This window comes from Castanea sativa, chromosome 9 (genome assembly GCF_040712315.1).
Source record: "Castanea sativa cultivar Marrone di Chiusa Pesio chromosome 9, ASM4071231v1".
Lineage (NCBI taxonomy): Eukaryota > Viridiplantae > Streptophyta > Magnoliopsida > Fagales > Fagaceae > Castanea > Castanea sativa.
In genome coordinates this window covers 45720452-45730960 of record NC_134021.1, presented here as the reverse complement: position 1 = coordinate 45730960, position 10509 = coordinate 45720452, and the positions used below count along the sequence as shown (strand labels likewise).

At 35.2% G+C, this 10509-nt stretch overlaps 1 protein-coding gene across 1 annotated transcript; it reads right to left on the bottom strand.

The window, feature by feature from the left end:
* Positions 1-224: 224 nt before the first annotated feature.
* LOC142610378 (cytochrome P450 81E8-like) lies at positions 225-2960 on the bottom strand. Its single transcript, XM_075782187.1, has 2 exons — positions 1440-2960; positions 225-1102 (listed from the first exon to the last, which is right to left on the bottom strand). Exons 1-2 carry the CDS (start codon positions 2331-2333, stop codon positions 476-478), a joined length of 1521 nt encoding a protein of 506 aa, XP_075638302.1. The 5' UTR covers positions 2334-2960; the 3' UTR covers positions 225-475.
* Between the last annotated feature and the right edge of the window lie 7549 nt (positions 2961-10509).

Genomic DNA, 10509 nt, shown 5'->3' with positions numbered 1-10509 from the left:
TTTAAATAAGGAAAGATGCAACTGAATTTAATATTCAAGTAAAGTCAATTCAAGAATGCAAATCATATATATATTATCTGAAAATATTTCTCAAATTTCTAGACATTCATCTCACCAATTTAATAAATAAACAAGTGTTTTTCAGTTAACTTTCGAATTTTAGACGTTTTGATTTATTTATATCATATAACAAAATATACTAATTTAACATAAGAATTTGGAAATGCAAAGTAAAATTATCCAAATCCTTTCTTATTCCTTAAACACATATACAAATTACTATCTAGTACAAGCCAAAAAAAACACCACCACACCTAAATAAAAATAAAAAAACAAAAAAAGGATATAACTTTATATAGATACAATAATTCAACTTTCAAATTGAATATGTAATTGTTTATTTTAGTTTATTAAATGATTAAAATTATCTTTGAATAACTAAGCAAGTCTCTAAAATGTAACTCAAGGAGCTCATTCAAACATCATCCGTCGACTTAAAAAGAAGTTTATGCATGATTGGGCGTGCTTTGCACATGGCCTCCAATGGCATGGCTTTAGGCATAGTGATCCCACTACCTTCATTTATGTCAACTTCTTCTATAGTAACCCTTTCCCACTCAAAGCTTTGAATCAACAAACCCAAAGTCAGGCTCACTGTACGTTGGGCGAGGCCCGCCCCAGGACAAGTCCTCCTCCCAATCCCAAATGGCATTAGCTTATGTCCTTCAACCTCACCATTTTCAAACCTCTCAGGCTTAAAACTAGTTGCATCATCCCACACTTTAGGATCTCTATGTATGGCCCATGCATTGACCAATAACATTGTGCCACTCGGTACATCATATCCTCCAATGGTACAATCAACGGAGGACATATGGGGTACTAACAATGGTGCTGCTGGATACAATCGAAGGGTTTCTGAGATAATACTTTGAAGGTAGTGTAATTTGGAAACATCTGATTCCTCAATCAATTTCTCTTCTCCAATTTGACTATCTATCTCATCTCTAGCCTTCTTCAATATATTAGGATGATTCAATAGATTAGTCATTGCCCACTCTAATGTGACTGCTGATGTATCAGTCCCAGCAAATAACAATACCTACGCATTATACACGAGGTGTTTAGAATAGAACAATAATATATTAAATAAAAACAGTTTGTTTCTATGTTCTAAGACATTTAAAGATGATGATATGCATGTAACTAGCTTTTATTTGATAAATTGTATGTAACTAGTTTGTCTAATGTTATTGTGGATTTTTTTTGTGGGGGACTAAGAATGTCACTTTTTCGCACTAGATTGCAATTCCGATGAAGCTACTAAAGAGAAATACAACAGATAATTGCATGACTGCTTTTTAAGATGCAAGAATCAAACAAAACCTTGATGTCCTAGTTTTCTCAATAAGAATTGAAGCACTATTGAGTGCACTTACCAATATAAGCCCCTTGATGATTTGGTCTGTGTAGTAGTCTGGCTGTGATTTTTGTAAAGAAAGCATATGGTCAATCATAGTGTTACCCTCTTCCTCCTTACGCCTTTGCTCATCAATAAGTGCTTGCAAGAACTCATCCGTCCTCTTGGAGAGACTCTTCAACTTCTTCTCCAAACCTCCATAATCCATCCACCGCAAAATGGGTACAAACTCTGCTGGATTTGATGCCCCTCCAAACCCTGTTGTCTCTTTAATTATCCGCCTAAACTGTCTCGCTTCTTCCTCGTCCTTCACGTCCTCACCGTACCTGTAGTACCGTTTCCCTGCCACCATTCTCATTATGCTGTTAAATGTCATCTCCAAAAGCATTGATTGTAGCTCCACCTTGGCAAAACCGTGGCAAGAATTGCGTGACAACCTTCGTAGCAAGTGCTTGATCTCGTCCTTTCGGATGCCTAAGAACTTGTTGAGGCGATAGTTTGAGAAGATTTCAAGGGTACTAATGCGGCGGAGGTTGCGCCAGTGATCGCCATATGGGGATTGTATTAAGGTAGTGTTGTTGTAGTGAAGGTGCTTGCCTAATAGGAGGGGAGGACGATTGGCTAATACTATGTCATTCTTTGTAAAGCATTCTTCAACTGCTGATGGAGATGACACAATGATCACAAGTTGTGAACCAAATTTGAGTGAGAATATTTGACCATATTTTTGTGAGAGGGCACGAAAAGTACGGTGGAGTGGTTTTTTAATGATATGGAGATGGCCAATAATTGGAAGAGAAGGTGGGCTAGGTGGGAGGTGTTTTGGTCGAGTAGTTCTTGTTTTGACGATGAGCTTGATAGCAACAAGAAATATGAGAAGAGTGAGAGACAAATATAGGAAGATAGCTACCATGTTTAATTTTTATGATACTGAAATGATTTCTGGTGATCTGGGATTGAAGATGCTTGCATGTGGTCACTACGTATATATTTATAGGGACTAGGGACTAGCTAGTTAGTGTTAGAATATCATTTGTGTACACCACATTGATCGAAGATCACGTTTGAAGTCTTGGAGTTTGGACAGATGTGGTCCCTTTTTCTTTCTCTCATTTGATTTGCGTCACGGAGTACGCAATCGCATTTGGCTTTGCACGCATTATTATATATATAATGTGTGGATAAGGAGAGGATATCCAGGGATACATGTTACCTCTCAGACTGGTTAGAAACAGGGGTAGCACTGTAACCTTTTTTTTTTTAATATATATAACTTTTTTTTTTTTAATCTCCAAAACCAAACAGAACAATAAAAAACAATAAAGAAGAGATTAAAAAAACAAAAAGCAGATCAATACAATTGAAAGGGAAAGCGAAAGAAGTCATCTTTACCGACAGTGGGCTTGCTGGCTGATGGTAGCGGCAGGCTCTGTTCTCTCTTCAAATTTCACTATGTACGCATCTTCTCGTCGGGGAAAAAGGGGCATTACTGAGAAGGATAAAATTGAAGAGAAGTTAAAAAAATATAAATAGACACAGATAAAGTGGTTACCCACTGAAACGTGTGGGGCTTTTAAAAATAAATTGTTACAATTTGTCTTTTTTTTATAATTTATTTTTAAAAAGGCTTAATTGCTGATTTGTTGCTATTTAAAAAATTTTTTTTTTTTTTCCTGTAACTACTGCCCAAACGAAAAGACATCATTTTGGTGTTTTTAATTGTGAATGTGTCGGTCACTTATGTAGTCACATGGCACAATAAAGCGCGGTCAACAAAAAGTCAAATGTTTCGACTATTAGTTATTACTAACGTATAACCTGCGCAAAGCACGGTCAACAAAAAGTCAAATGTTTCGACTATTAGTTATTACTAGTGTATGACCTGCGCAATGGGCACACTACTTTTACTTATTATTCATGGAAAAATATGTAAAATCATAAAAAAATTATGACAACTCCATAGATAATTAAAATTAAATTAATTGCTTTTTTTTAAAAGAATATGAAAAGGAAAAAAAAAGAAAAAGGAAAAAAACTTCCCATTTTTTTTTCTTAATTATTATTATTTTTTAAAATGATGAGAAACTCCCTTAAAATTGAAGGGGTGTTTATGCATTAAATATGATCAAATGAAGAAAATACAAAAAACTTCAATTATACAAACTATGTTGTCACGATTATAGGATTCTTATTATAGCTATCCAAATTAAACTACACAGAGGACAACTAATTTCAAGAATACATACAAAAACCGCACAAAAGATATTTGTTGAGGTAGGGGAAAAAAAAAAAAACCAAAACCAAAACCAAAACCAAAACTCTTGAAAAAGTTAAATTGTAGAGTTTTATCAATACCAATCACTGTACTGCCACATAAAAAACTAAAAGATGGTGGCACTAAATCAAAGTTACATTTGTGAAATCTCACACAGAAATCTACAGCTACCTACTCTTTTCCTAATCCATGTACATTTGATTGATGCTTTTTAGCACAATCCTTTTCCATAAATTTCTTAAAGCATAAGAATATTGACAATTTTTGCATTCTTCTAAACTTCACTAATGCATTTTCTTATTTGTCTATGGCTCTTTCTCGACTACTCACCTACTCCTAATGAGGATAGAGAAGATGAAGGGGGAAAAAAGACAACAAATACAAACGTACGTGAGGCATTTTGAAGTAGAAGCCACACAATCAAACAGCCACGCCATCATCCTGGCAAATTAGTTCTTATTAAGTTGAAAGAATCTTACCTTTCAATCGAGCAGCTTACCCCTATAAACACTACCAAGCATACCTTCACCAATAAAATTTTCATGAGAAAAGCTAATTGTATACTGCTGAAGCAACACAACAGTGAACTTTTGCAGAACTTGCATTTGCACTCTTTGAAGGATGTATACTTGTAGTTACTTTAAAAGGTACCATCGGTTCCACATAGACCTTCTTGAAAGGATAAAATGGAGGCAGTCGTGGTGGCAAGAACTCCATATCAATGCGGCTCATGACTGAATCATAATTCTTCTTGGGCAGCGAAACTGTTGGTGTGTTTTTCACATCTACCTCCTGTTCATTTTGAAACTATGGAAATACACTTGTTCTTCCATTGTCTTCAACATAACTATCTCTTGGTTTCACAACTCTCCCTCTTGGCACAGCTAAAGATATTCAAAAAGACAATTTTCATGTAGAACAGAATAAAAGAGATAAGGAAATTTCAACACTTTTAAAAAATACGAATGGGCATTACATTATAGTACATCCCTATTATTCTATACATTGCATCTTATAGAAATTTACCAACTTAAAAGCTCTGAAAAGATTATTATGGTTTTGACACAACCAATTAATGGCAACCACCCTTCACACACTATATACATCATTCATAGCAGCTTGACAATTTTCCTTGAGCATTAGAATGTGTACATGACTAAATCTAAGAAAAGAGCAACAAATATAATGCACTTTAAAGAATATCAGACAATCTGACATATTATTGTCTTATAAAAGCAAATAGGGTTAAAATTCAATTCAATAAACATAAATGATAATAATATAGTGTACGGGTGGGGCCAAGATTTTCTGGACCTAAGCAACTAAGCCATTCTCTGCCATAGTTTGTAATTCGACCTTTTCTCTGCAACAATTTGCAATTCAAACTTTGTGATACATATTTGTATTGTAAATGTTATTGATAGATTATTATGGTTCTTTATTGTTATCTTTTTGCTTAACTTTCAAGTGTATTGGTAAGAAACAGTGCTTGTACTTTCTGCATGTGAGTGTCTTTACAATAACAAAGAGGTGAAATCCAATTCAGAGACAGAAGGGTCTTGTTTATCATAGGGGAAAGTCGAAGTTGTGCAATATATATATATACACACACACACACACCAAGAAACTATCAAATGGTGTTAAGATTGTGAAACAATATAATTTATCAGTTTTTAATTGTGATTAAACTGTTTGAAAGCTGAATTGGCTCTAATATAAGATGAAAATTGTAGTTTAAACATTTCTCATGAAAAACCTTCAAAATTTTATATATAAGATCCTTATAAATGAGAAACAAATAAAATTTTATATATACAATCCTTATAAATGAGAGCAAACAAATATTATAAAGTAAAATATTACAGTCATCATAATGTGCTATACATTTGGTTTAATAAGTATTACAAAAAAAATTAATCATTTACACTTATATCTTGAAGCTTTATCAATGCTTTGCAAGAATCTATTTCCTCCTATTCTTAGGCTCCTCTTTCCTCAACTTCTCAAGCTACTTAACTCTTCACCAAGTTTTTAATAAGCATTTGATATCTTAATCTAAAACACAAATAGTCCAGTTTCAGATTCTTCACAGAAATAAATTGCCAATAATGATGCAGCAAAAAACAAATAGAGACTAAAGTAGAAAACTAATAAAGACTTATCACTGCTACGGTGCTACCCTTGAATTGATGAACATGGGCATCTAATACAACAAAACTACTCAAAACTGACAAAGCCCATGGAAGAAAAGACTTACAATGGCTTAAACAGAATGAAACCCACTTAGGATCCACTACACACGATCATCTCATGAAAGATGATGGAAAGAAATTTTAAAAACAAAGTGTTATCAATCAGCAACATTGACTCAAAAAACAAAGTGTGTATCCCAGAGAAAACTTAAAAATTTGCATATAAATCTGTAAGTTTCTCAGCCTTAAAAAATTTCAAACTAAATCCATGCAATAAAAGATCTCAACCACAAATGAAAAGAAAATTGCGTCAACAAAAAGTGGAACAAATTTTTTCGGGTTAACTGAAGGAGATTGCAAAATTATGTTTGTGTTTGCCTTGAGAGAGAGAGAAAAACTTACAGGTTGGAGGAGGGGAGGCAGAAACAGATGAGTGAGAGGAATAGGGGCAGAGCATGCGTTGCGTCTGGCTGAATTTTTTGGGGACTCGGGCTGAGTTTATTTTAAAGTAAGGGGTGGAGCTTGAAGAAGCGAAGCGAGCCTTCAGCTGAAATTCTCACCCTAAACTCAAATGAAAACAATTAAAGATTCTAGAATCTTTACCTGCTTTTCCTATGATATAACCATAGCCCTCGAAACAACTTGGGTGCAAGTCACAACTAACTTGGTTGGGATTTCAAATGGTGTTGTTTGGTAAGTTTCAATTTTAAGCATTAAGTTTCAATTTTGAGTGAGACTTTTTGTCAAACACGTGGAGTACATATTCTAAATGGGAATGAAAAGAATGTTTACAGCATGAATACACCCAAAAAATGCACGTAAATTAAGCACACTACAATTGAACATTGACAGAAGTGAAGGAAAAAACTTCAAAATAATCCATAATGAAATTTAAGAAACATTACTTAAAGGCAATCCCTTGTATATTTTCCCTGTATAGCAGCAACTTTAAAGAAATCAGGAAAGTGGACATATTTTGTATTTGGTTGTAACCCATGACTTAAATGAAAGAAATTTTATGTAAAAATATTCATAGAGTTAGATATGACTGAAGCTAAATTCTTTACAACTTTGATCTTTTACAACAATTCACAACAGGGTATCTAGTAGTTATAAAAGATGTTGTCTCTATAGAGAATCATCCGGAATGTTACTGTTATACACACACAAACTGCTATTTAGTAATCCCTTTGCTAAAGTTTAAAGGATCAAATCTAGGCAAAGTAGAAGGCAGACATTGAATCTTAGTTTTTTTTTTTTTTTTTTAAACAAACAGTAAGGATTTATTAACTGAGAACCAGCATCAAACACCTATCAGGCACTATAACTGAAATTTCAAAAACCCTGACTTTAAACTAAACGAATTTAATTTGGAATGAAAAGAGTTTGGAGAATGACCAGAGATTACCAAATTTGTCAAAACTAATTCATATTTCGTACCTATAGATCTAAGAAAGAAAGGAAAAAGAAAATTACTGGTGGTAGTTCTCACTCTATCGCTATATGGTCTTATGGTGTTGATAGTCCATAGATTTTTCTTCTATGGCGAGGCTACTGACGGTGTAGGACTCAAATCATTCTGTGTTTTAAAAACCCGAAACAAAAACAAATCAAATCTGAACCTATCCAACAGGAAAACTGAATCAAAAGTAACATTTCATACCCAAATCAATATTTTTAGTGATCTCTGTAATCTAAAAACACAAACAAAAAACAAAACAAAATATCTAAAATTGAGAAAACAATCATTTTGACAGAGATTCCAAAAACCCAAAACAAAAATGAATCAAATCTAAACCTACCCAACAAAAACACTCAATTAAAAGTAACGTTTTATACCCAAACCTACAAAATTGGGAAAAAAAAAGTACCGTTCTCAATGTCAGTTCCGGCGATCTGGTGGTCTAAATCTGGCAAGGGAACGGACGGTGTATGGTTCAGACGAACTCTGCTCAAACTCTGGCTCTTTCTCTGTGTCGCATTTCATCGCTTCTCCCTTTCTCTGCTTCTTTCTCTGTATCGCAGTATCGCGGCCAAAATGGGAAATTAGCCATAAATGCTGAAGAATATAGTTAGTAGGCATTAGTTTGAAAGAATATATAATAGTAACATCTCGACTCTTAAAGAGTCGATTTTGGGGCTATAAATCGACTCTTTAATGCTCGATTTTCATGGTCTGATTCTGTCCGATGTGGCATTTTTTCCACGTGGCGACTACTTGAAAATCGAGTCTTAAAGACTCGATTTACAAGCAAATTTTTTTTTTCTAAGTCCATCCATTCTCAGTGCAAAACCCACCCCCAAAAAAAAAAAAAAAAAAAAAAAAGCCCACCTGGGTCGCGCTGCCTGGGCGCGCGACCTGGTCGCGCTGCCGGGTCGTGCAACCAGGCAGGGTCGCGCGCCCAGGCTCTCAAACCCAACGACCCTCCAAGCCGCTAATTAGCGCGACCCACACCGCGCGATCCTGGCAGTTTGACCAGCGCAGTTTTTGGTTGAGTTTGACCGCCGATCCTGGCAGCGCGACCCGAGTGGGTTTTGCTCCATTTTTTTTTCCTTTCTTTTATCACCGTGCGTCTCTCATTCACTTTCGAAAGAAAAGTACAGAGGATTGAAGAAATGAAGCAAACATCGGAAAGAAAAGTACAGAAGAAACTTAAAGAAACTTAAATAATGGAGAAGCATAAATAAGAAAAATAAAATAAAGAATAAGATAAATAAAATAAGATAAATAAGATAAATAAAATTAAGAATAATAAGAAATTAAAATTAAGAAATATTCTATAATATTTTTGTAATAAATTTTAAGTGGTAGATTATTACTATTTAATATTGGTGAGAAATTTTTTTTTTTTTTTTTATGGTGGCGGTTGCAGTGGTGGTGGCAGTTGCAATGACGGTGGTGGTAGTGACAGTGGTGATGGTAGTGGCTGTGATTGTTGTTTATTGTAGAGAATATATTATTCTATTACGTGGCGGCGATGGCGGTGGAAGAGTCGGTGGCGGCGGTGACGGTGGGCAGCGGTAGCGATTGCGGTGGTGGTGGAAGAGTCGGTGGCGGTGGCGGTGGCGGTAGTGGTAGTGATAGCGGTTGCGGTTGGTTGTGATTGTTGTTTATTGTAATGAATATATTATTTTATTGTAGTAGATATATTATTTTATTGTGAGGTTTATATTATTTTATTGTGTTGAAAATTAAAATAGATCCACTGCTGCAGCATGTTTTGTAAAATGTATAGGTAAAATAGATAAAGTAACTTTTTATGGAGCTAAAAAGCTAAATTTTTAGCTCCACTGCTGTGGATGCTCTGAGGCTGTGAAACAATATAAATGTTTTAAAGCATAAAACCCCACCATAGGTGATTTATCCGTACGAAAAAAAAAAAGAAAAAAAAAGGGCATATCACTGACATAATCCTTATGAAAAAGGGACTAAACCTTGCATTGAAAGAAAAAAAAATTTTAAAAGTTACAAATAAAAACATTGAACAAAACTGAAACCAATAAATTAGCAGTCCTTTTTTGCTTAGCTTTTTCTACAAACAAAACTAAGTTTGAATGCTTTTAAAGAAACTAACTATCACTACTTGATATAAAAGGAAATTAGAAACCTTGATATCAAAGACATGTACCTCACCATCTTTGTCTGAGACCCCAACATCGCCATTCACATCCAGGGGAGTAATATCCCTCTACTATTGAACCACAAACACAGATATCAAAACACATCAAATTGTGCCTGGGAAGCACGGGTGCGGCGTTTGGGCCGCCGCACCCGCATACGACGTGGCGCGACATGGGGACACGCAGGCGACACCGCTGCCTGTGCGTCCATGCCGCATCGGACATTAAAAAAAGATTTTTTTCGGCGCGATACGTGCCGATTCGCGCTGATACAGCGCCGATTATGACCAACGCGCGCGAAATCGGACCGATTCACGCCGATTTGGCCCAAATCGGTCCGTATCCGGGGCAACACCGATACCGACGAAATCGGCCGATACGGCCGAAATTCAAAAAAAAAATATAATAACAGGTGCGCAACGCATCGTTTAACTTGGCCGAAAAAAAAAAAAAAAAAAAAAAAAAAAAAAAAAAAAAAGTGCAAACGCACCATTTGGAAAAAAACCAAGACCCAGCCATCTCCCTCTTCATTTTTCTTGTGCCTCTCTCCCACTCTCTGCCTTCACTCTTCAGCTAGGCTCTCTCCCATTCTCTGTATTCTAGTTATTATTTACTATTGCTCTTAAATTTGGTATATGTTTATATAATGTGAAAAAAGTATGTTTAGCAATATATTAAAAATATAAATAATAATTTTTTAATCGCCGCACCCACACCCTACTTTTTCAAAAATTGCCGAGTCTCGCACCCACTTCCGCACCCGCACCCAAATCCCGAAACGCACCCGTGCTTCATAGAATTGTGCCCATGACTAAAATAATAGTACCTATACAAAATAAATTTGACATTAAGTCCTTAACATCGACACAATAAGCAACAAAATAATAATAAATCAGAGAGCGTTAAAAAGATCCATGCATTCTACTTTTACTACTTCCAATACTACTTAGAACCAACCTAGCTTAGACTTTGTTCCACGTGGAGATTTATATAACAGTAAA

Coding starts and splice junctions, on each gene's coding strand:
- LOC142610378 (XM_075782187.1), bottom strand. CDS start 2,333: ATGGTAGCTATCTTCCTATATTTGTCTCTCACTCTTCTCATATTTCTT. Junction 1,103..1,439: donor TCATCAAGGGGCTTATATTG/GTAAGTGCACTC, acceptor TATAATGCGTAG/GTATTGTTATTTGCTGGGAC.